Raw genomic sequence first — 26903 nt, 5'->3', positions numbered from 1 at the left:
AGAGTTAACGTCTTTGCTAAACCGTGGTAAATACCTGTAGTTCAATACCAACCAAGATTTTGTGTTGTGAGAGAGATCATACACAGTATATGTAGGCTACTCTATATCGGCATAATTTTAAAATGGTAAATCCCTGTAGTGCAACAACCAATAAGACATATAATGAGAAAGAGATACAGTACATTGAATTAAAGTGAATTATCACGATTTAAAATCCTGTAGATATACACATATATACGGTATCTCTCTTCCTCATAATATACAGACGTGCTCAAATTTGTTGGTACCCTTACAGCTCATTGAAATAATGCTTAATTCCTCCTGAAAAGTGATGAAACTAAAAGCTATTTTATCATGTATACTTGCATGCCTTTGGTATGTCATAGAATAAAGCAAAGAAGCTGTGAAAAGAGATGAATTATTGCTTATTCTACAAAGATATTCTAAAATGGCCTGGACACATTTGTTGGTACCCCTTAGAAAAGATAATAAATAATTGGATTATAGTGATATTTCAAACTAATTAGTTTCTTTAATTAGCATCACACATGTCTCCAATCTTTTAATCAGTCATTCAGCCTATTTAAATGGAGAAAAGTAGTCACTGTGCTGTTTGGTATCATTGTGTGCACCACACTGAACATGGACCAGAGAAAGCAAAGGAGAGAGTTGTCTGAAGAGATCAGAAAGAAAATAATAGACAAGCATGGTAAAGGTAAAGGCTACAAGACCATCTCCAAGCAGCTTGATGTTCCTGTGACAACAGTTGCAAATATTATTAAGAAGTTTAAGGTCCATGGAACTGTAGCCAACCTCCCTGGGCGTGGCCGCAAGAGGAAAATCGACCCCAGATTGAACAGAAGGATAGTGCGAATGGTAGAAAAAGAACCAAGGATAACTACCAAAGAGATACAAGCTGAACTCCAAGGTGAAGGTACGTCAGTTTCTGATCGCACCATCCGTCGCTTTTTGAGCGAAAGTGGGCTCCATGGAAGCAGACCCAGGAGGACTCCACTTTTGACAGAAAAACATAAAAAAGCCAGACTGGAATTTGCTAAAATGCATATTGACAAGCCACAATCCTTCTGGGAGAATGTCCTTTGGACAGATGAGTCAAAACTGGAGCTTTTTGGCAAGTCACATCAGCTCTATGTTCACAAACGAAAAAATGAAGCTTTCAAAGAAAAGAACACCATACCTACAGTGAAACATGGAGGAGGCTCGGTTATGTTTTGGGGCTGCTTTGCTGCGCCTGGCACAGGGTGCCTTGAATCTGTGCAGGGCACAATGAAATCTCAAGACTATCAAGGCATTCTGGAGCGAAACGTACTGCCCAGTGTCAGAAAGCTCTGTCTCAGTCGCAGGTCATGGGTCCTCCAACAGGATAATGACCCAAAACACACAGCTAAAAGCACCCAAGAATGGATAAGAACAAAACATTGGACTATTCTGAAGTGGCCTTCTATGAGTCCTGATCTGAATCCTATCGAACATCTATGGAAAGAGCTGAAACTTGCAGTCTGGAGAAGGCACCCATCAAACCTGAGACAGCTGGAGCAGTTTGCTCAGGAAGAGTGGGCCAAACTACCTGTTAACAGGTGCAGAAGTCTCATTGAGAGCTACAGAAAACGTTTGATTGCAGAGATTGCCTCTAAAGGTTGTGCAACAAAATATTAGGTTAGCGGTCCCATCATTTTTGTCCATGCCATTTTCATTTGTTTTCTTATTTACAATATTATGTTGAATAAAAAATCAAAAGCAAAGTCTGATTTCTATTAAATATGGAATAAACAATGGTGGATGCCAATTACTTTTGTCAGTTTCAAGTTATTTCAGAGAATTGTGCATTCTTCATTTTTTGTGGCGGGGTACCAACAAATTTGAGCACGTCTGTATGTCTTTTTTATATATCTCTATTCCTCATTATAAATTCCTGTAGTGCAACAACCATGTAAGACATAACGAGCAATCATATCTACCATGGCATATGTTTTTCATTTCTGTATTTGTTCTATCAAGAGGATTGAGGTATGACACAGGCCCGGTTTTTGGGATGGAACCGCATAAGTCTCGCATTTTGATTGGTCCATGTCTGTCACATGAATATGTCGTCATACGAGCGGAAAAGCTTGCAGGCATTTTTAACATTGTAACCAGAAGGAGAGAGTGATCTGCTTTCCACAACCTTACCATTAAAATATAATGTGGTATTACGCTGTACTGATATAACAAACTATGGGTAATTACTTTAAATGAATTACCATGTTATGCACGAATGTAAGAATTGGTTTTCTGTGGTGGTGTACTTTTTTCTTTCAAGTAGCATATATCTATAATCGTTTTTGCGATATATTTTAATATAAAATGTATACACTTGCAGTTTTGTTTGAGGATACATTCGTTTATCTCTAATGTAATCACAGTTGTACATATAGACTGCCCCTGTCTTCATTTACGTCGCAAATTCTGGGCCACTTTGCTTTCCAGATAATGTCCCAAATTCTGGGCCAATTTGGTTTTTAGATAACGTCCCAAATTCTGGGCCGCTTTGCATTTTCGAATTCAGCCCAGTTTTGGGGACTCCAGGTGACAGCGAGTTTCTAAGTCATCCATGCACAGTTTACCATAAACTGGATCGTGAATTCATTTGAGTAACCCTTAGTACATGAATCAAAGTTAATGTATTTTTTACTCTGCCCAGAATTTTTTTTATTTTTTATGAAAAAACAAATAAAATGTAAATGTTAAAAAAACGTATTTCTTATTACGTGAAGAAACTAGATTGCACTGAAATAGATACATGACAATTAATTAAAGCAGTCGTTTTCCTTTATTAAAGGCTAATATTAAAACACATTTTTAGGAAGGAACATGGTATTCCGAAAAAAGGACATCTAATTTTCTTATGTAACGACCATCAATATATTGAAGTGTTTCAGGTTCTTCTCGGACAGAAATGAGACTGCAACTGAGTAGATGAAGGCTGTTTATTTTGACAATAATTAAATAATCACAAAATAAAATCATAAAGTGAGGGAAAGGAGACTGGGAGTCGACCATGAAAATAAATGATTGTAGTAATTTTTCTTTTACCCTACCCTTCCCAGTCTTTTCCCCGCCCCTCTTTTGCGCAAAACCTGAACTCCAATTCCCCTCCACACTCGTGTACCACCATGCAACCCCTGCACGCACACACCGTCATGCAACCCCTGCACGTACACACCGTCATGCAACCCCTGCACGCACACACCGCCATGCAACCCCTGCACGCACACACCCACCGTAGCAATTCTTTGCAAAATATATTTTCAGGTATTCAGCCCCATTCATGTCTATGGCAGTGTTAAAAAGCACATTTCATATCTCTCGAACCAGAGCACCTATAACCACCGTTCGAAGGGTTCTAGACCAGCCTGAATGTAGTTTCGTTGCCAGTTTCGTAGCAATTCTTTGCAAAAAAATATTTTCAGGGTGTTCAGCCTCACTCATGTCTATGGCAGGGTTGAAAAACACATTTCAGGCATATCTCTCGAACCCGAGCACGTAGAACCACCATTCAAAGTGATATAGACTCAGGGGAGCACCCCAAACCACCCCCTTTTTAAACATTTTTGACAGGGCGTATCTCGGGTTCTGTGGGGGTTAGGAACTTGATTTTTTTTTGCGGTGGGGCCCCATGGGGCCCCACACAAGGAGTCGCCATTTTCATGGTTCAGATGCCAGGACGGCTTGGCAAAGTGAATTTTTTCGTCATGACATGACTTTTTGCGTGACCCACCACACCGTTTTAGGGGGTGGTTTGGGGTGCTCCCCTGAGTCTATATCACTTTGAATGGTGGTTCTACGTGCTCGGGTTCGAGAGATATGCCTGAAATGTGTTTTTCAACCCTGCCATAGACATGAGTGAGGCTGAACACCCTGATCGCCCTGAAAATATTTTTTGCAAAGAATTGCTACGAAACTGGGCATGTTACATTCAGTCTGGTCTAGAACCCTTCGAATGGTGGTTGTAGGTGCTCTGGTTCGAGAGATATGAAATGTGTTTTTTAACACTGCCATAGACATGAATGGGGCTGAATACCTGAAAATATATTTTGCAAAGAATTGCTACGGTGGGTGTGTGCGTGCAGGGGTTGCATGGCGGTGTGTGCGTGCAGGGGTTGCATGGCGGTGTGTGCGTGCCGGGGTTGCATGGTGGTGTGTGCGTGCTGGGGTTGCATGGTGGTACACGTGTGTGGAGGGGAATTGGAGTTCAGGTTTTGCGCAAAAGAGGGGCGGGGAAAAGACTGGGAAGGGTAGGGTAAAAGAAATTACTACAATCATTTATTTTCACTTTCGACTCCCAGTCTCCTTTCCCTCACTTTATGATTTTATTTTGTGATTAATTATTGTCAAAATAAACTGCCTTCATCTACTCAGTTGCAGTCTCATTTCTGTTCAAAAAGAACCTGAAACACTTCAATATATTGATGGTCGTTACATAAGAAAATGAGATGTCCTTTTTTCGGAATACCATGTTCCTTCCTAAAAATGTGTTTTAATATTAGCTTTTAATAAAGGAAAACGACTGCTTTAATTAATTGTCATGTATCTATTTCAGTGCAATGTAGTTTCTTCATGTAAAAGGATATTACTTTTTTTAACATTTACATTTTATTTCTGTTTTTTCATAAAAAAAAAAAGATTTCTGGGTAGAGTAAAAAATACATTAACTTTGATTCATGTACTAAGGGTTACTCTCAAATGAATTCACGATCCAGTTTATGGTAAACTGTGCATGGATGACTTAGAAAATCGCTGTCAGCTGAGTCCCCAAAACTGTGCTGAATTCGAAAATGCAAAGCGGCCCAGAATTTGGGACATTATCTGAAAAGCAAAGTGGCCCAGAATTTGCGACGTAAATGAAATGGGCAGTCTATATGTAAAACTGTGATTACATTAGAGATAAACGAATGTATCCTCTTGCAAAACTGCAATAGTGTATACATTTTATATTAAAATATATCGCAAAAACTATTATAGATATATGCTACTTGAAAGAAAAAAGTACACCACCACAGATAGCCAATTCTTACATTCGTGCATAACATGATAATTCATATAAAGTAATTACCCATAGTTTGTTATATCAGTACAGCGTAATGCCACATTATATTTTCACGGAAAGGTTGTGGAAAGCAGATCACTCTCTCTCTCTCTCTCTCTCTCACTCTGATTACAATGTTAAAAATGTCTGCAAGCTTTTCCACTCGTGTGACGACATATTCACGTGACAGACATGGACCAATCGAAATGCGAGACTGTTATGCGGTTCCATCCCAAAAACCGGGCCTGTTTCATACCTCGGATTTGACAGGGTCCTTTTTTACAAAGAATATGGCATTTATGTTAATGTATTGTGTGCAAACAACATGAGAGGTTTTTTTTTTTTTTTTAATTCCCAACCTGAGTACACGACACAATTCCTTTCTAAAAAAAAAACTTTCGTCTGGCTATTTGTGGTTAATTTTCTTCACTCTATCCCAATTTAAAAACCACAACCCTAAACATAGAACCTTTTTTAAATAAACATAAGACATGCAGACAAATCAAGGTACTGTATATACTATTCATTTTTTTAAACTGGCGGTTTTGCCACGTCTAAACCTGTTGTAAAGTTACAGCTATACTAATATTAAAATGTAAAAATATGATGGATGCAGCATGTCATCAGATTATATTACTGAAACATTTTAATTTTGATTAAAGATTGACAACATTTTGACGTGTAAAATAATTTAATATATAAGTAAACTATATATTAAATCACACATAAACTACATCTGATTGACAACAATGTTATAGAAACATAAAAAGACAGGGATTTAAAACATTTTACCGTATAAACAGCCGGCGATCACACATTTTAAAGTTCATACGAAAAGACGGTGGCACAAACGTTCACCAATATACAGTCTAGTAAATAAAACGTCCAGATAAAAATAAAAAGCCATGCAGTGAACCTCCCCTTTAATCAAACTGTAGCCCCGCCTTACTTTTGTCTATTTTTGTCTTACTGCACTTGTGCGATCAACTTATTTCCTATGACACCGTCCCTGTGTGTGTGTGTATATATATGTATGTATGTGTGTGTGTGTGTAATATATATATATATATATATATATACAGTGCCAAAGTTTTAGGCAGGTGTGAAAAAATGCTGTAAAGTAAGAATGCTTTCAAAAATAGACATGTTAATAGATTATATTTATCAATTAACTAAATGCAAAGTGAGTGAACAGAAGAAAAATCTAAATCAAATCCAGATTTGGTGTGACCACCCTTTGCCTTCAAAACAGCATCAATTCTTCTAGGTACACTTGTACACAGTTTTTGAAGGAACTCGGCAGGTAGGTTGGCCCAAACATCTTGGAGAACTAACCACAGTTCTTCTGTGGATTTAGGCAGCCTCAGTTGCTTCTCTCTCTCTTCATGTAATCCCAGACAGACTTGATGATGTTGAGATCAGGGCTCTGTGGGGGCCATACCATCACTTCCAGGACTCCTTGTTCTTTACGCTGAAGATAGTTCTTAATGACTTTCGCTGTATGTTTGAGGTCGTCATGCTGCAGAATAAATTTGGGGCCAATCAGATGCCTCCCTGATGGTATTGCATGGATAAGGATAAGTATCTGCCTGTACTTCTCAGCATTGAGGAGACCATTAATTCGGACCAGATCCCTAACTCCATTTGCAGAAATGCAGCCCCAAACTTGCAAGGAACCTCCACCATGCTTCACTGTTGCCTGCAGACACTCATTCGTGTAGCGCTCTCCAGCCCTTTGGCGAACAAACTGCCTTCTGCTACAGCCAAATATTTCAAATTCTGACTCCTCTGTCCAGAGCACCTGCTGCCATTTTTCTGCACCCCAGTTCCTGTGTTTTCGTGCATAGTTGAGTCGCTTGGCCTTGTTTCCACGTCGGAGGTATGGCTTTTTGGCCGCAAGTCTTCCATGAAGGCCACTTCTGACCAGACTTCTCCGGACAGTAGATGGGTGTACCAGGGTCCCACTGTTTTCTGCCAATTCTGAGCTGATGGCACTGCTGGACATCTTCTGATTGCGAAGGGAAGTAAGCATGATGTGTCTTTCATCTGCTGCAGTAAGTTTCCTTGGCCGACCACCGCGTCTACGGTCCTCAACGTTGCCCGTTTCTTTGTGCTTCAAAAGAGCTTGGACAGCACATCTGGAAACCCCTGTCTGCCTTGAAATTTCTGCCTGGGAGACCTTGCTGATGCAGTATAACTACCTTGTGTCTTGTTGCTGTGCTCAGTCTTGCCATGGTGTATGACTTTTGACAGTAAACTGTCTTCAGCAACCTCACCTTGTTAGCTGAGTTTGGCTGTTCCTCACCCAGTTTTATTTCTCCTACACAGCTGTTTCTGTTTCAGTTAATGATTGTGTTTCAACCTACATATTGAATTGATGATCATTAGCACCTGTTTTGAAGGGGGTCACACCAAATATGGATTTGATTTAGATTTCTCTTCTGTTCACTCACTTTGCATTTAGTTAATTGATAAATATAATCTATTAACATTTCTATTTTTGAAAGCATTCTTACTTTACAGCATTTTCACACCTGCCTAAAACTTTTGCACAGTACTGTGTGTGTATATATGTGTGTGTATATATGTGTGTGTGTGTATATATATATATATATATATATATATATATATATATATATATATATATATATATATATATATATATATATATAGTGTGTGTGTATATAACAGTAGCACCAAGTGGTCCACTGGTCGATTCAATTTGAGTGCACTCGACCTCAGCGCTGGTATTCGACCAACCGGAAATTTCACGTGACCATTCACACCGGCGGATGGTGCATCCGATATGAGTACTTCAGCATCAAAAGAAAAGGAACAAACTAGTTTAGTGTGGAGGTACTTCAAAAAACAAGAAGACAAACGTGAAGTGCAATGCACACTTTGTCAGAAAGTGCTAAAATTCAACCAAAGCACGTCGTCTGTGCATGCACACCTCAGAGGAAAACATGCTTCGGGTGAAAGTCAAGCAACGAGTGGTACTGCAGTCAAGGCAAGTGATACGCAGAAAAGGCAGTCAAAAATTTTAGAATTTTCGAAGTGTCCAATAAATGAAAGACGTAAACAGGAAATAACAGAAATACTAATAGCATGTATGGCCAATTTCAGCAATTCATGGGCAGGGATTTCAGGATCTTTTCCATTTATTTGAACCCGGGTACACAATTCCATCCCGCGCTAGTGTCTGGAAACAATTTCAATGCAAGTATGACAATGTAAAAAGCCAGCTTGCTGCAGAACTTAAAACACAAAGTGTTTCTCTCATAACTGATCTCTGGACATCGTCACAATGGATGCTTACATTACTGTAACTGCCCATTACATAACTGAATCATGGCAGCTGAAGTCTAAAGTATTGCAAACTGCAATTATGACAATGCCAGCAATATGAATCTGGCAATGGAGATCTGTGATCCGTTCCTGAATGACCTGGGCTGTTCCGGCCATACACTACAATTAGCGATCAAGGCAGGTTTAAGGTCTTGACATCCCCAAAGCAGTAGTAGCAGCAAGACGAGTTGTGGGGCATTTCTGTCGATCTGCATTGGCTACTAGCGAGCTGAGAAAACAGCAAGTTCAGCTCGACTACAAACAAAACAAGCTTCTGAGCGACTGCGCCACACGGTGGAACTCTACGCTCTTCACGTTGGAGCGCTTATTTGAGCAACGACTGGCTGTTCAGACTGTCCTGCCTGATGAAACTGTCACAAAAGCGGCCGCTCGCAAGTCACTGTCGTTGAAAAATAACGCCTGGGACCTGATAGAGTAGTTGTACTGTACTAAGACGGCTGGCAAAAGCAACCACTATTATGTATGCAGAACAGCATGTAGGGTTTTCTTTCATTTACACTGTCATTTATGAATTTGTTGGACAGCAACCTCAAGCTAACAGACAGTGACATGGGAGCTACACGAACCTTTAAGGCAGAAGTCAGCAAGCAACTAATGAAAAGATTGAAACTGGATCAGCAAGGACTTGCGGAAACACTTCCCATCATGGCATGCCTGTTGGACCCACGTTTCAAGCACCTGCAATTTCTACAGAATGATGTGAGAGAGGCAGCCAAACACCATCAGAATTGGTTCTGAATCTGAACCAGTCAAGATCCTGTGATTCTGCTGCTGCCACCTGCCAGCACTGTGATGGTGATGCCTCAAAGTGCTGCCGTGGACGCGGAACCAAACGAAAAAGTCCAAAATTGAAATGGACTGTGCAGAAATGTTTGGATATCACTTTGAGGAAGGAAGACAACCATGGTCAGCAACCCCTCACATTCCAACAATGAACAACCCGTTACTGTGGTGGAAGAAAAGGAAAGACCGATAACCCCGTCTGGCAGCTTTAGCGAGGAAATATCTTGCTACCCCCTGCACGAGCACTCTCAGTGAGAGAATATTCTCTTGCTGGAAATACCGTCAACCGACACAGATCAAGTCTCCACCCAGATCATGTTGATGTCCTTGTGTTCCTTAACGTAAATTTAAAAACAAGTGAAAAGGAACCGACACCAAGGAATGATGGATCTGGTGAGTCTGAGTAAAGATCGATATTGACAGTTTCCTACATGCTGGGGAAAAAAACCCTTATTTTGTTTATAAGTTTAATGCCAGCAATATAATATTGTGTTTCTTATATGAAAGGCTTTGATTTTGTTACCCAAGTTAAAAAATCACTAGGGTAAGTTTTTATTTATTTATTGTGTTACTATTTTCCATGGTAGGCTATGCTACTGCATCAGAACAGAATATGAGTGTTTCTGTTTGCTGTAACACATAAGCATATTGCCTGAACTAATGATTCAAATCCATTAAAAAAAATTATGAATCAATAATTATGATCATAGGCTAAGTAATTCTATGAAAAACAGCGGTTAAACAGCAATGAGTTTGGTTTTCTTTTTACATGTTGCCTTTGTTGCTGTTCGCTATAGCCATGCGGTACTATACTATAGATGAAGGTCTTTTCTACCGGTTGGTTTTACAATGACACACAATTTAGTTTGTTACATAACTGCATGTTTACTTCAATTCTCTCCGCTTTAATCATCAAAATATAAGTGATTGTTTCTGGTAAAGAGGAGATCTTATGTAAGATTCTTAATCTCTGATGCATCAGAGAACTACTTAATAAAAAAAACAAAAAACAGTGATGTGTTTTTTCTTTCTTGTGTGCACATCCCGACTGGTCGACTAGTTCGACTAGCTTACCCTTAACTATTTGACTCTATAAAATTAGTAGTCATTCTACCCCTAGCGTGTGTGTCACCTGATGCAGCACAGAGTCCAGGTTGAGCTGCTGCTTTGCAGTTTTCTGGTCGAAATGTTTCTGCCGAAGCACTGTGGCTAGCTTCAAGATGAAATCTCTCCTGATATTTTCCCTGGTTAATTTCTATTGCTTTTTACTTTGTGCTTTGTTTTTCCTAGCTAGATTGTATGCTGCTTTGCCCCTGTTTGAAGCATGCAGGTATTGGCAGTCTGGCTTTGTGCAGAAATGTTACATATGGGTAAGGAAAGACCATTTCTACACCTGACATCACAGTGTGAGATGCTAAAACACTTGGAAATATGCCCAATTAAAGCACTGTGTGAAACTAGAGAGATGAATGGCCATAAAACAATGAAACACACAACACCTGTGCCATTTGTTACGTAATTGCCAGCCTCATATTCTCTCTTGCCTAACCTGAAAGGAGAGAAAGCACTCGCTGAACTTTGGGGGGAAAAAAAAAACATTCAAGGATTAAAGTGAATTAAAGGCTTGAAGTTATTGTGGTGGAATAAAGTTTTGGATGTAAGCTTTAACAGCTGCTGATTACAGTACAGTACACACATTCATTACAGGTGTCTTACCTCTTCAAAGTGCAACCTTTCTAGAGTTACTACTGAAAGGTGACTGCCAGCTTGTTTTGCAAGTCTTTAATTACTTTTTTATGAGAAAGCTTAGTGCAAACCAACAGAGCAGATTGGACTATTGAACTTCAGACATCAGAGCCTGTGCTTTCAGACAGCCTGGTGTTTTGGCTGTTTCTCAACATTAACAAGTATAAGGAGATCTGTTGGAGGGTGGTATTCAGGGTGTGTTGGTTAGACTTTGCACCACCAGGGCTACAAAGACACATTTACAAGAGCACTGGGGCTTGTGTAATGGGTGTTACATTATTATCTATCCCCTGTAGGCCTATATTTCTTTACAAGTTAAAAACTTGTCGTTCATTTTTAAATATGTCGTTCATAATGAAGCTTGTTGTGTACTACTCATTAAAGCAAACCAAGTAGGAATTTGCTTGTTTTCCAAATCAAGTAAGCTCATTTGTGTATTAATAATTACAATAGTTTAATCTTACTTTAATGGCATGCACCTGGGGAGGAATGCACTAAACAGGCATAAGTGTTACGATGGCATAAGTGATGGGCGCATTTTTTGCGGAGTGCATCAAGCAGACATAAGACTTATTCAGGTTGTAAAGGGGTTGTAACTGTACGCTTGCTAGGGGGTAGGTGTAAGGTTGGCGTAGACAGGCAAATAACATAGCGGATAGAGGCAGAAAGTTCAATTTAAAAGCAAATCCGCTTTGAATATTGTAAAATAACATTTAGTTTAGCAAAAGCCAAAGATGTGTGGTATAGTCCATTGGTTGATGATACAGTCCCACCGTGCAATGCGTCGCGAAAGAATCATATGGGACAGACTTAATCCATTGGATATCTTTGATCTCTATCAGCGCTATCGATTACCAAGACAGAACCTCCTTCATCTTATCGATGAAATACAGGATGACCTTCAATAGATGAACCAAAGGAATGCTGCCGCATTCTGACTAAATAGAATTACGAATTAAGCTTAGAATTAAGAATGTCCTTGTTCTCTTTATATAGAGACAGCAGTGTGCGTATTTCGTGATCTGTAAAAAACAAAAACAAAAAAAATTTACAAAAATTCTTGATATTTTTGCTTATAGAATGCGAAGGCCCACACGTGAAACTATGGCGCTTTCGCTTCTCTGCTGCGCCTCGGTCAGTTGGTTTTGCTTTGGTGCACTTGCAGTGGAAGTTAGTGAAAGAGGGGGCTCCCGAGTGGCGCATCCAGTAAAGGTACTCCATGTGGAGTGCAGGATGCGCTCTATAGTCTGGAAGTCGTGAGTTTGAGTCCAGGCTATTCCTTTGCTGACTGAGGACGGGAGCTTCCAGGGGGCGGCGCTCAATTGGCAGAGTGCCGCCAGGGGGAAGGGAGGGTTAGGTCGGCCAGGGTGTCCTCGGCTCACCGCGCACCAGCGACCCCTATAGTCTGGCCGGGTGCCTGCGGGCTTGCCTGTAAGCTGCCCGAGAGCTGCGTTGTCCTCCGACGCTGTAGATCTTGGGTGGCTGCATGGTGAGTCTGCAGTGTGAAAAAAAGCAGTCAGTTGACGGCACACGCTTCGGAGGACAGCGTGTGTTCGTCTTCGCCCTCCCGAGTCAGTGCAGGGGTGGTAGCGGTGAGCTGAGCCTAAAAAATAATTGGCCATTTCCAAATTGGGGAGAAAATAATAAAAATAATTGTCAATGACTAAATTTTATATTAAAAAAAAAAGGAGGAACGAGAGCAGAAGCAGGAGAGCAAGAGAAAATGAAAGTAAAAGAGAAATAACAATAACATGCTACTCATGCTGGAAGCACCAGCACGGTACTTGTGGGGTGAAGGTTATTTTGTGCTACACTACTGTTTTTGTTCAAACTGTTTGTTTATTTTGCCCGGTAAGCATTGTTTGGTGTACCCTTTTTATTTATTTTTAATGAACACCCGCACCAGTGCTTTCAACCTTTCAGCTTCCTGGTCTAGGGATGTCACCAGCCAGTCGACTGGTCACACAGGGTTTTTACAGCACTGTGATTTACTCCACCTGCACTTGACATGATTTCATTGAGCATCTGCTCTGCTTTACTCTTTCATGCTACTTTTTTCTTTTATGATACTGATAAGCTCATTTGTATTTACAGCCCTGGCCTCCTCCTGCTCTCAGCTATATGCCCTCTTAAGAATATCATGCCAGTAAAATTTCATTGGCTGTGGGTATTACACTTGAACTTTGTTAATTTTGTAAATATTTAACCAGCTATGATCTTGTGAGCCATACGTACACAGATGATTAACCATGCTTGTATCATCCTTGTAACTGGAAAGGCAATTCTTCATGCTGGCTGTTAAAATAAGCAACACCCTGAGTCTGAACATCAACAGTCCTCAAGTGCCGCTGGTTAATCAAGAAGATGAAGTAATAGATGATACCTAATGTTGGAAAACATGGAACAAGTATTGAATAGCAGTTTGCTACGCATGAGGAATGACGGCTGTATTCATGTTATTTTTCTGAAAAGTGATTTAACATTGGATAGAAAAAACTGTTCCAAAAATGCAAGCACTGCTGTGATAGATGAAGGCTGCAATATGGTAGAGAAGTTAAGATTATTTTGTGTCAAAGCAAATGGCTGGCCAGCAGCACACGGCTGTACAAACAAGTCCTTTGATCTCCAGCCCTGACATGAAAGAAGCTTGCCCTTCGGGGAATCCACTGGGTTATAAAACTAGTTAACAGGTTTTTGCTTAGAAAATACAGCTGGTTTATGACTGGGTCATAAAGCTAGTTTTCAAGGGGACCGAAGAGACCAGGCTCTAAGACTTCAGAGAGATCCAAAGAGATAATGCCACTGGGATCAGGGTCTTAGGCAAAACGGAGAGATAGGAACAAGGAAGATGACAAACAGATGTATGGACCTTTGGGGCACTAGGGTCTAAAGACTGCACTGAGTTCAGAGATCTTCACACTAGATCACACACACACACACACACACATAATGATAATGAGTTGTACCTTTTCTATTGGTTAAGTGTCAGAGAAAGAGGAGGAGAGAGACACCTATGCATTGTCATGCAACAATTGTAAGAACGAGTATTCTGTGTCCTGTACCTGGGACCAGACTCCCTGCATATTTCAATAAACCTAACAACTGACTGAAGAAAAGGACTCTGTGCAGTTTCTTGAATCTACTTACTCACCATCCTCTTTTTTAAGTTACATCACCTAACATTAAGAGAGTTAAACAAGCTGTTGTGACTGGAAATCAAACACAGCAGGAAGGAAGCAAGCATGTCGGTGTCGTAGACCCAGACTGTAGATACAGAATCTGACCTATCAGCAACGTGGAAATGTACACCACCAAGCAGCAAAAAACATGTTCCAGTGTTCCTGAAGCCCCTGCAGTGTCTACAAGAAACACATTACTATCGCTGCAGCCTGTGTTCTCTGGATCACAGCATTTATTTTCAGCACATTCACCATTGTTATGATATTGTTTTAATTCATACATCGTAGGTAAATCAACTATGGATTTACATTCAACTTTTACTCTGGAACATTCTCTAGGAGTAAGATCATTTTCTTTTAAACATCAGTGTACCCAATTCATGTTCCTTCCTGCAACAACGCTGGGGCTGTGATTGAAATGAGTGGTGCATCGTGCGAACAGAAAACCAGCATGTTGCAGGAGGCAGTGTGATCTGGATACATTGCGACCCTTAGAAAAGATTATTTTTCTCCTTCAACACTCCTGAGTAAATGCATTGCCCATTTGATTTGTATCTCATGATGTGTGTGTAGACACTACAGTATACACTGCCTGACACATTATTAGGACTTATGCCTAATGTCGACTCGAGCTGCCGTTTGCCCTGATTACAGCCATGACACAACATGGAATAAACTTCACAAGGTGTTCCTACAGGATGTTAATCCATTCCAATCCAATAACATTTCACGCAGTTGGTGCAGAGAGAAAGGCAAAGGATTGTGATGACAGATGTGTCGTTCAGGTTCGTCAGGAACATGCGGGCAGAATGTCCAGTGATCTCAAAACAATTCCAAACTGGAACTTGAGCTGACAAGAATGGAACTATCATGTCTTTTTAACCCAAGCAGTTATTGGTTAGGATTAATATTTCTATTTCACTTCAAATCTGAGAAGAGAATTGATTAAGTGTGCAAAGAATAACTAACTGAAAAACACTGCAGTTTCATTTATAGATTTGAAACTTGTTCTGCTTATACAACAAACATCATTCTTTAAAACAATGTCTGCCCCATTAGGACTTACTGTACTATTACTACGGTAGGTTTTGTTTTAACACCTGCACATTACTGTGAATGCTCACAACCTTTGGGCCTCTGTGGCAAAGTGGTTTGCAGTGCACAGGTGTAGTGGTGATGTGATTATGAAACAGAAGACAGCCAACAAAGTTCACGGTCCAAACATTATGTTTATTTATAATCCCGGTCTGGCGACCACAAAGAATAATCCCAGGCAATACACAGCAATGTTTATTGCGCTGTTCCAAATGATGGATTTTCAGTAATAAACACAGTTTGAAAGAACACACACAAAGACACACACCCACACACACGATCACATGTCCAGAGTGAGTGCTAAAGTGCTTGTGGTGAAATACAGTTCATTTGTGCACAGCTGTGCAGTGTTATCCGGGTTTAGTGCTGGCCTGTAGCAACAGCTCCAGATCAACAAACAAACAAAACACTCATGGTTAAATCACAGTTCTCCTTTCTCGGTTTCAGCTAAACAAAAGGAACTTGATTGCTGGGGCTTTTGATATCACAGTGGTCATGGTAAGTCTCGGACATTATCGTGCACATTAAATTATCGCTCACAATACATATAGCATGCACGGTATGGTCTGTAAATTAGACAAATACTGTGCATATAAATGAATGCGTTCTCTGTTAGTAAATGGGGCAGTAAGTTTAGATTTATTGTGCATGTTATGCTTACTTCACATGCACGCTAACTACATGCCCTTTCGTAAATGTGGCCCTTATCTGTTGTATAAAAACACCAGGGGGAAATCTAAATGTAATCTAAAGCAAAAAATAAAATAATATACACAAACAGGACATTTGTGTTAAGTGAATTCTTGTTCAAAGAAGTCATTTACAATAAGAGACTGCTAAATCTGGCCAGGACCACGTAGAAAATTGTTTATTGTTTTTTTTTATAGAGCATTTTCGTGTCCCGACCAAATCCTTTGGTGTAATTTGTGTTTGTGTGCAACTATTCTGCAGCCCTGCCTGAGTCTGTCATGAAGCCCTTTCTCCTGCCACAACACACAGTTTATACTCTCTGCTGCTGTAGTTCTGTTGGGTTGTATAATATCACAAGAGCATTGTCTGATGAAGCAGTACAGTGTGGTTCTGGCAAGCAATGGGGATGTAAAAAGGAATAAGGTCATTGAGTGAGGCTAACCTTTATTGGCCTAAATAATACAAAGATCACTTTCCATGAATAAAAAGTGGGGTCAAATTTGATGCTATTGGGTCTTTAATAGGTGAGTATAAAGTGTGGATACCAGCCCTTTCGTACCCCCTGTGTTCAGTATATTATGCAAAGCATGAGATGGCAGGTCTGTCCCCCAGGGAACCCCATAGGCACGCACAGTAGAGCGGAGATTTAAATAAAAAAAGAAGTACCTGGTAAATTTATAACACAGTTGTAGCACCTGGAATGTGCAAGGGCAGTTGTCTTTAGCAATATTCGCCAAAGTATAAATACCCTTATCTCTCCATTGTGGAAAAGATAAGGGGCGGTCGCCTGATAAGAGCACAGAATTATCAAAATGAGAGAGTGCTGTTTTGCCAGAATAAACCAAGTCTTGAAGTCTATGTGGAAATGCTAAGTTTTCTTCTGTCCCCATGAAACAGGAGTGTTAGAATCGAGCCACGCTGTGATCGGCCGCAGTACGAAAATAACATTTGAGATTTGGTAACGACACGCCTCCTGACCGAGGATTTCTCACAGTGCAATATAGAGAGTTTTGATACGTGGCTGCCTCCAAACTTGGAGATTTACAGAGTGCAATTTATCCCAATATGCAACAGGGGAGGGAGTGGGGGCATCGAACTGGAAAAGTTGATGCATGGGAGTTCATTTTTATTATGGGAATTCGGGCTTGGAGCAAATTAGGGAGCTGCATCCACCTGTTTAAATCGCCCTCAACCTTATTCAAGTTACTTAGTACAGTCGAGTGTAAGGAGGGATAGATTTCTACACTGAGCAGCTCCAGTGAGAGATTGAAAAACAGAGGAGAGAGAGGGCATCCCTGACGAGTGCCCCTGGAAATAGCAAATTGTGGAGAGCATTTAGTGCCTGTGAGCACCATCGCCGAGCGATTTTGCATATAACATTTTTATCATTTTAATAAACTCTGCCCTAAATCCCAGAGTTTTTGACCATCTGGAATGGGACTTTTTCAGCGTCTAATGAAAGGACATCACATGGGGCTTCAATGTCCATATGTCTACGTGAGAGCACCTTGGCATACAATTTAACGTCTGCGTTTATCAACGAAAGGGGACGGTAACTAGCACTGAGTTCAACACCACATTCAGCACCAATAATTAAACTAAAGTCAGACAAATCTAACAATAATTTTAGACAAGGAGTTAAAAAAAATTCTGGATCAAACGTCGTCGGCCCGTAATCTTAAACAAAGGTAATGTTTTTACTCAAGATGCTGGTTTTTAGATATGCAACCCTCCCCTCTCAGTCTCCCTCCGTGCCCAAAATAGTGATCTGAAAAAGGTGGTGCAATAAAATTAGTGAGCCGTTTGTTTTGTTGTCTGCAGAGGAGGAAACAGACACATAAAAATATGTTAGCAAATGTGGGAACATCTTGTTGTTTAAGATGAGATTCCTTTATCATGGCTACATCTATTTTCTTTCTTTGCAAGAGATCAAGGCAACTAATAATAATTAAGCCCTCATGCATTCCAAGACAACCCCTTTATATCAGTCAAGGGTATGAAAAACAAATTCAGAAGTCAGAGACAAATATGCAAGATAACATGTACCTAATCCAAATGCATAAATAGTGAACACAATGCCGAGCAGTGATACAACACAGACATCATGATGCAGAGCAATGAAACAGTGCTAGAGTTATCAGGGTCACCCCCCTCCTCCATGGGTCACCACCAACCCCCCCCCTCACAAAGCCCAGAACTAAGACACTGGAGAAGAACCAGCGTGTCCCCCCCCCCCCCCTCCCTCATAGAGCATACACAGAATTATCCATATAACAGAAGCAGAATTCGCTCACCTCCTATATAAGCTTCTGACACATAAAAATAGTTCAAAATAAGTTAAGTCCAGCAGGGCCTACGGGAGAGTCCCATAAATGAAAAAATGATATAAAATAAAATAAAAATAAAAACCTACTTGCCCGTCCAATCGTCACCGGCATTGCTTGTAGCTAAGCGGCTGCCAAGTCAGATTGAGAAAAGAGCATAACAATCACTGATGATCCCGGTGCAGCGAAAGTACAGGAAAAAACCTTCCAGCCCAGAAGAGCAGATCCCTGATGTTGTAACCAGGTGATAGTCCAGCAACCAATGCCTTAGTGTCGCAATCCCAAGACAGCAACAAGACAAGCCGAGTGAAGAGAGCAGGATTTATCATAGTTCCAGCTGACGCTATGCAGACCTCCGCGTCGCCCCGTCAGACTCCATCTCCTTGGCAGAATGGGAAGGGGACAGGTCAGCTGTACCGCAAAGCCGAGGAGAACCGGAGATGCCAGTCGAGTTGAGGAAATCCTGCGCCTCAGCCGGTCACTGAAACAGATGGGTTTGTGAACCATGAGTGATCTTCAGGATATACCAGAAAGGCCTGCAAACCCTCAGAGCGAGCTAGACCCATCGTCTGTGAAAAGGATCGCCTGCACTGAGCTGTGTAATTGCTGTAGTCGGGATAGAGCCTAATGCCCTTCCCAGTGTGATGGAGAAATGTCTTCCTAGCAGCCTGAAGAATGAGCTGGCGGTCTGTATAGCGGAGAAGATTAAAGATGAGTGTTCGTGGTCTGTCTGCCATCCTGGACCTGTCTGTATACATGTGGTGTGCCCTCATAATTTCGATGTTCTTGCCCATGAGAGAAGGAAACTACCTTGGCAGCATATTGGGTAAGAAATCGATGGCATTTTCATCTTCTGATCCTTCCTCCAGGCCCACGAGATGTAAATTATTTTGCCGGTTTCTATCTTCTAATTTGGCCATCTTCGCTTCCATGCGATCGATCCTGGAATAAGCACTAGCGATCGCTTTCATAAGGGCATCTGCCGTAGAGCGACCCAGAGTCATGTCGGCCTTGACTTCCTTGAGCTTGAGTGTAAAGGCAGCAATTTCTGCTTGAATCAAACTCGGTTCCGACTCCAGCACCGTTTCTTCCAGCTGGGAGAGTTGATGCTTGAAAAGCTGCCTGTTCTTCTCCATACAGGCCTCTATCATGGCAGTCAAAAAAGCTTAGAGGTCGGTGCTTCCAGTCTTTTGAAGAAACCTGTGGAGACGGTAGTTTTTTTGGGGGACCCGACATTCCTGGGATATCCAAAATACAGTGGACCAGCAATGAGGTGACTAGAACGATAGTTAAAATGACATGAAAAAGTAGAAAAGGCGAAGGGTAAAGACGAGAGAGATCTCTACGCTGCCATTGCAACAAGAAGTCACGTGATCCCCCTTGGGTGTCAGTTTTTGTTTACTCTTTTATTTTGCTCTGTGAGCAGTGTTTTGATAACCCTTTTCCTTTTAGTTTCAATAAAAACCAGTGCGCTTTCACCCCTAGTACCTGCCTGTGTGTCTCTCTGTCAGCTGTCCAGGTCTGGGGACGTCATCACACGGCTGTCCTGTCACACAGGGTAAACTGTGGTAAATGCATAGTAGAAGCATGGTAAAACTGCAAGAATACTGTGTAACAATAGGGCGGTAAACTCTTCTGAGGGAGTTTTCTTGTGTCTCTGTTCCCCCAGTGCTCTCGGTGCAGACATCTCTCCCACGAGACCCACTATCTCCACCAGCTACATCCATGGCACCTCCAGCTGGCCCCTCCTGCCCAAGACGGTGGGTCAGTGCCTGGACGACATGGTGGAGAAACGCCCTGAGCGCGAGGCCCTGGTCTTCATGAGAGACGGCATCCGCAAGACCTTCGCTGAGTTCAAACAGGACGTGAGTGAAGGGAGATAGCTGAGAGCAAGCCACGCCCAGCAGCTGGCAGCCTTACCTTCGTGATATAGGTGGTAAACAGAACTCAGGCAGCATAACATCAGTTCAACTAAAGATTTCTTTAAAGGATAAAAAACAAATGACATATTTGAATGTGACATTATACAACGTTGGAACAAGAAAGACATTACACAGTTGCAGTTAGGAGGTCCTGTGTTATTTATTACCATTTTTATAAGGTCTGAGAAGGTCCCAATGGATTGACCCAAAGCTCTGTGCCTCTCTTGGCTTCAGTCTGTTTTTGATTAAAAAGTTTTGTGTTCATGAATATGTGTAGATTTTCAAGTACAATGTAATATTTTGAAACTTTAAACTGCTGATTCCTGACTGATCACTTCAGAGCTTCAACAAGGAACACACACTGACACACGCACACACTGATACATGCACATACACTGACACATGCGTGCACACACACTCACAAACACAGTGACACACACAGACTGACACACTCTCACTGGCACACACACACACAAAGCTGCCACTAGTCTCGTGAGTCAGGGGCTGCCATAGAAACAACCCCTTTGGGTAGGTGCAGCTCGATTCCCAACCCTGACAGTCACATCCTCAACACACTTCATATGAGACTAAGACTGGATCAGATAAACACAGATGTGTTACGGTTTGCAGTGATTAGAATAACTTATGACTCATGTACAGTATTTTAAATCATTACTGTCCACGTTGTTGTACATGTAAAAGACGTACAGTACACACTGCAAGGTTTTGTATGTCAGAACATTCCAATACTATATATAGCAACCTACAAGTAAAATCAAATTATTTTATTATTAACTAATACTAACAACTCCTCCCAAAACCAGGCTAGCCCAAGCACTGTCAAATCACAGTCGAATCACACGCAAGTCATCTCGGACATACGTCAACTCCTGATTATGGTGAAATCAGAGGAATTGTGTGGTTCTAACATTTTACATTGGTTTACGTACAAAAAACAGCAAATGGCGAATTTCATAATTGTGACAAGTGATTTCTTGCATAGCCTTTTCCTGTCCTCTGTGGTCACACTAGGAATGAAACTGCAACCCAGTATTGCAAATAGCATCCAAGCTAGGGCCGCCCTGGTTTAGGGACACCTCCACACTATTTTGTCTGAGGCCTCCTTGTCTCTTGGCAGGTGGACCAGCTGGCTGCAGGGCTGCTGGCCCTGGGGCTGAAGAGAGGGGCCCGGCTGGGAATGTGGGGCCCCAACACCTATGAGTGGCTGCTGATCCAGTTTGCCACGGCGCAGACCGGGATCATCCTGGTGAGAAGCTGCTCTGCAGGTTTTGTGTTCTTGTAAAACCAACACCTCGGCTAATATCTAAAGCTTAGCTATTGGCTTCATTCTGTGTCCCATACATAACTGGATTTCATGATTCCTGGTCAAGTTCGATCAGCGGTATCGTACAGAGAAACTTCACAGCAGTCATTTTACAAAGCTGCCACAGAGTCGTATCTCAGAAGTCGTTTATAGTACTGTTTTAATGACTTTAGAACTGTAACAATATGAGTATTGCATTACTGTGCTGTATCCTTGTATTATTCTTCAGATTGAGGGTGTAGATAGCAGGTGTACACATGTATTAAAACCATTGAAAACTCATTTTCACAGTTACAGGAATTTTAGACTTAAGAACAACCTCCATTCCAAGGGGTTCGTAACTCTGCGGTTGTACTGTACTTCCTACTTCCACAGTGGACACATTGCTGCAGGGGGGCAGATTAATGGTTCCACTCTGGTGTACCAGGTGTACTTAGAGAGTAGACCTGCTTGAAAGCCCTCCCTGAGGCAACAGGGGGGATTTCATCTTCTGAGTTCCAAAAAGTGGCTGTGTTCGAAGGGTCATTCACTAGGAAGGAATATGGGGTGCAGCATTGTAGCTCGGGTGCAGTGTTATAGATGGGGTGCAGTGTTGCAGCTCGGGTGCAGTTATAGCTCGGGTGCAGTGTTGTAGCTCGGGTGCAGTGTTGTAGCTCGGGTGCAGTGTTGTAGCTCGGGTGCGGTGTTGGTTCATTACTATGAGCCCCTGTCCGAGGCTCAGGGCTCATTGTGTTTCAGGGTACACTGACTGACTGCACTGAAATGGAAGAGGCTGCCTCAGCATGTCTCTCCACTTCCTCCCACAGGTCTCTGTGAATCCAGCCTACCAGGTCAAGGAGCTAGAGTTTGTTCTCCAGAAGGTAGGGGTCGTTCTCTTGACTTTTATTTAGTACAGTATTGAAGAGGATTGGGAGAGTTGATACTGTGATGCCCACATAGATAGGCAGTGAAATGCAAACACTAGCATTCAAGATGTCAAAAAGTGGAAGTGGAAAATACACCTGAAATTAAACCCTTTTGAGTTGTAGTGTTTGCATATCACTGTTAATCTAATAAACAATATCAACTCTTCAACTCCTTCTCCACACACCTCTCTTGGGATAGTAGTAACTACAATTGTAAACAGCATTACGCTTGATCAAGTAGTTGTTCCAGGTCTTTTCATTGACCATGCTTTCACTTTCCTACACGTTGCTGTGCTTTCACCAGGGTGTGCGGCAGTACACATTTAGAAGGGTGTGGTTCATGATCTTGTCTTTGCTTTGCTGCTATAATATAGTGCCTGACTGCTCCTGTGTGCAGGTTGGCTGTACTGCGGTGGTGTGCCCGACCCAGTTCAAAACCCAGCGGTACTACGACATGCTGAAGAAGGTCTGTCCTGAGCTGGAGAAGGCCTCTCCCGGGGGCCTCAAAAGCAGCAGGTACGGTACAGCAAAGCACAGAGTGCTAATCCAGCCTGCATATCTGTGGCATGAAGCGACTATTGTATTGAATCACATGAAGTGCAGACTCACTGTTCTAAACTCTGTGTGTGTTTGTGTGCGTGTCTGTGTCTGTGTGTTTGTGAATCTCTGTGTTTGTGTGTGTGTCTCTGTGTTTTGTGTATGTGTGTGTGTGTGTGTGTGTGTGTGTCTGTTTTTGTGTGTGTGTGTCTGTTTTTGTGTGTGTGTGTCTGTTTTTGTGTGTGTCTGTTTTTGTGTGTGTGTGTCTGTTTTTGTGTGTGTGTGTCTCTGTGTTTTGTGTGTGTCTCTGTGTTTTGTGTCTATTTGTTTGTGTGTGTGTGCGTGTCTGTCTGTGTGTTTGTGTTTGTGTGTGTCTGTGTGTTTGTTACAGGTTGCCAGACCTGAGCACGGTCATCATTCTGGACAGTAAGCAGCCCGGAGCCTTCCAGATGTCGGAGGTGATGCAGGCAGGGACCAGCAAGCACCTGGAGCAGCTTCGCACTGTGCAGAGGAAGCTGTCCTGCGACGACCCCATCAACATCCAGTTCACCTCGGTACACACCCCCGAGTGCCCCTGCACACAATACATCCCATACAGCCACACACCCATTTCTTACCTACAGGGTTTGCAAACATTACAAACGTTCACTGATGCAGAGGGTGTGCTACTTCTTTCTGAAAGACGATTTGAAGCAAAGCTTTAAGAACCGGATACAATTGTATGATATTCTTGGTCCATTCGAGCAAATTCCCATCTTGGTCTGTATGGTTTTGCACAGTGCAGTGTTGGCTCGTGGTGATGTTGTGGTTGTAATGCCCTGCCCTGTGTGTGTGACTCTGATACAGGGGACCACGGGGAGCCCCAAAGGAGCCGTGCTGTCCCATCACAACATCGTGAACAACGCCAACTTGATCGGCCTGCGCTTGGGCTACCACTGGAAGGTGAGCTCTGGAGTTGCGATCTCAGCACAGGGCTTTATCTGAACACAGTGACACAGCAGAAAGGAGACCGGCTCCCAGCACAGGGCTTTATCTGAACACAGTGACACAGCAGAAAGGAGACTGTCTCTGTACATGTACATGCTGGTGCAGGTGATAGCGATGCACTCTGTCATGACAGTTCTGATGCTTGTTCTGTGTATAATCCTCTCTCAGGACTTGCGTGTATGTCTGCCGGTTCCCATGTACCACTGCTTCGCCATGGTGGGCGGCGCCATGGTCATGGCTCTGCATGGCTGCACCCTCGTCTTCCCCTCCCCCAGCTTCGAGGGGCGTGCCTCGCTGGAGGCCATCCAGACTGAGAGGTGAGGTGAGGGGAAGGTGGGTGGGGTCAGCATGGAGAGGGGAAGGGGTGTCAGCCCTGAGAGGGGAGGAGGTGTCAGCACTGAGGGGAGGGGTGCCAGCACTGAGAGGGGAGGGGAGGAGGGATCAGCACTGAAGGGGGGCGGGGGGGGTAAGCACTGAGGGGGGATGGGAGGGGGTGTCGGCACTGAGAGGGGCATGGAGGGGGTGTCAGCACTGAGAGGGGTGGGGGTGTCAGCACTGAGAGGGGAGGGGTGTCAGCACAGAGACGGGAGGGGGCTGGGGTCAGCACTGAGAGGGGCATGGAGGGGGTGTCAGCACTGAGAGGGGTGGGGGTGTCAGCACTGAGAGGGGAGGGGTGTCAGCACAGAGACGGGAGGGGGCTGGGGTCAGCACTGAGAGGGGAGGGGTGTCCGCAGAGAGACGGGAGGGGGCTGAGGTCAGCACTGAGAGGGGAGGGGGGTGGGGTCAGCACAGAGGGGAGGGGAGGGGAGGGGGGTCAGCACAGACGGGAGGGGGTTGGGGTCAGCACTGATAGGGGAGGGGAGGGTTGTCAGCACAGAGACGGGAGGGGGGGTGAGGTCAGCACCTAGAGGGGACGGGGGTGGGGTCAGCACTGAGAGGGGAGGGGAGGGGGGTCAGCACTGAGAGGTAAGACAAGGGGAATGAGTACAGCTCTGGAACCCATTATTAAAGCAACACCTGTTTTGTTTTTCTGTCACTAACCAGTTCTCTTCCCCCCCCCTCCCAGATGTAACCTTTTGTGCGGCACCCCCACCATGTTCATCGATATGCTTGGGCAGCCAGATATTGGTAGCATTGACTTCTCCTCACTGTCTGCAGGTGAGGGGCTGCTCATTCACAGGAGAACACATGATAACAAATAATTGTATTTCTTTGGAATGAGGGGGGGGTGGGATGTTTTTTTTTCCACAGCAAAACAAAAAATATGACAGTCCTGTAACTCTGTATATGTGAAGATGATAATTTATTAGGGGTTTTCCCAAAGGTCAAAGGTCAAAACCTTTGTTAACTTATTTTTAACTTGTGTGATGGAGAGAAAATAACACACTACATCACTGTTTTAACCTAAGGATGTTGTGCAAATCAATGTTTCTTTTAAGTGTTATTTTAACCTGTGTAAACCTGAAAACATAAAACAACCAAAACAAATCACTTTGAGTAAAAGAAAGAACAGTGAATAACTTACCCGTAGGGGTGAGTGGCGAGACATTGTTTCTGGTTTGCAATGTGTACAATAACTGGACTTGTTACCAGTGACAGAGTTGAAAGTCAGGTGTTTTTATTAGGGTAAAAATCAATGAAATCGCTTGCTTGCATTTAAAAGATGCTGCTGCTACTACAGTGGTTTAGATGCAAACCGGCCTGATGAGAGGGTATGCGCAGATTTGCATCCCTTTTATGGGACTTAAAACTATGAGTTGTATTTTTTATATATATATATATATATATATATATATATATATAAATATAAATTTTTATATAAATTTAATCGTTGCCAATTATTTTTATTTATTTCTTTATTATTTTTTGTCCTCCGAAGCGTGTGCCGTCAGCCGACCGCTTTTTTTCACACTGTGGACTCACCATGCAGCCACCCAAGAGCTACAGCGTTGGAGGACAACGCAGCTCTCGGGCAGCTTACACGCAAGCCCGCAGGTGCCCGGCCAGACTACAACGGTCGCTGGTGCGTGGTGAGCCGAGGACACCCTGGCCAACCTAACCCTCCCTTCCCCCGGGCGGTGCTTGGCTAATTGAGCGCCGCCCCCTGGAAGCTCCCGTCCTCGGTCAGCAAAGGAATAGCCTGGACTTGAACTCGCGACGTCCAGACTAGGCACATCCTGCACTCCACCTGGAGCGCCTTTACTAGATGCGCCACTTGGGAGCTCCTAGTTATATTATAATTATAGCTATAGTGTTATTATTTAGCAGACGCCTTTTATCCAAGGCGACTTACAGAGACAAGGGTGTGTGAACTGTGCATCAGCTGCAGAGTCACTTACACCTACGTCTCACCCGAAAGACTGAGCACAAGGATCTTAAGTGACTTGCTGAGGGTCACACAGTGAGTGAGCCAGGATTTGAACCAGGGACCTCCTGATTACAAGCCCTTTTCTTTAACCACTGGACCACACAACCGCCTTAGTATGTTTACCAAGATTTAAAAACTAAAGGGAAAGTAATTGATTATTGTGAAGTGACAAATCCAGGTATTTAAAAATAAGGTATATTACTCATACCAGAGAGAGAGAGGTTCTGACAAGACCTGTGAAAGAGTAGCGGTGTACTCTGTGAACAGACATTCAGTACGTTTACATGACAAAGCTTTTTCCGAAAACTAATGTTTTTGGAAAACTGAATCAGAAAACTGACCTTTTTTATTGCTCCAAAGGCCTTAAAAAAACCCTCTCATTGCGCTTTACTTGTGTCTCCTGACTACTTCCTGTCTACACTTGTTTACACCTGACCACGATATCTTCACACTTGTTTACACCTGACCACGATATCTTCACACTTGTTTTTGGATAACTACTGCAATTTCCAATAAAAAGACACCTAACACAAGTCTCTAGCGCAAGTCGTTTTTTTTAAAGATATGGGGGTCCAAAATCATCCACAT

At 42.7% G+C, this 26903-nt stretch overlaps 1 protein-coding gene across 1 annotated transcript in view; it reads left to right on the top strand.

Moving 5' to 3' along the window:
* Nucleotides 1-26903, top strand: part of acsf2 (acyl-CoA synthetase family member 2) — a 95735-nt gene that overhangs the window by 3427 nt on the left and 65405 nt on the right. Inside the window, exons 2-9 of the mRNA XM_058989996.1 lie at nt 19942-20137; nt 21333-21461; nt 22325-22378; nt 22821-22939; nt 23352-23514; nt 23807-23902; nt 24116-24264; nt 25014-25105. Coding sequence (XP_058845979.1) covers nt 19942-20137; nt 21333-21461; nt 22325-22378; nt 22821-22939; nt 23352-23514; nt 23807-23902; nt 24116-24264; nt 25014-25105 — 998 coding nt within the window. The remainder of the gene's footprint in view (nt 1-19941; nt 20138-21332; nt 21462-22324; nt 22379-22820; nt 22940-23351; nt 23515-23806; nt 23903-24115; nt 24265-25013; nt 25106-26903) is intronic.

Source organism: Acipenser ruthenus, chromosome 17 (assembly GCF_902713425.1).
Source record: "Acipenser ruthenus chromosome 17, fAciRut3.2 maternal haplotype, whole genome shotgun sequence".
Taxonomy (NCBI): Eukaryota; Metazoa; Chordata; class Actinopteri; order Acipenseriformes; family Acipenseridae; genus Acipenser; species Acipenser ruthenus.
Note: the sequence above shows the minus strand (reverse complement) of the source record. Positions and strands in the feature narration are given on the sequence as shown.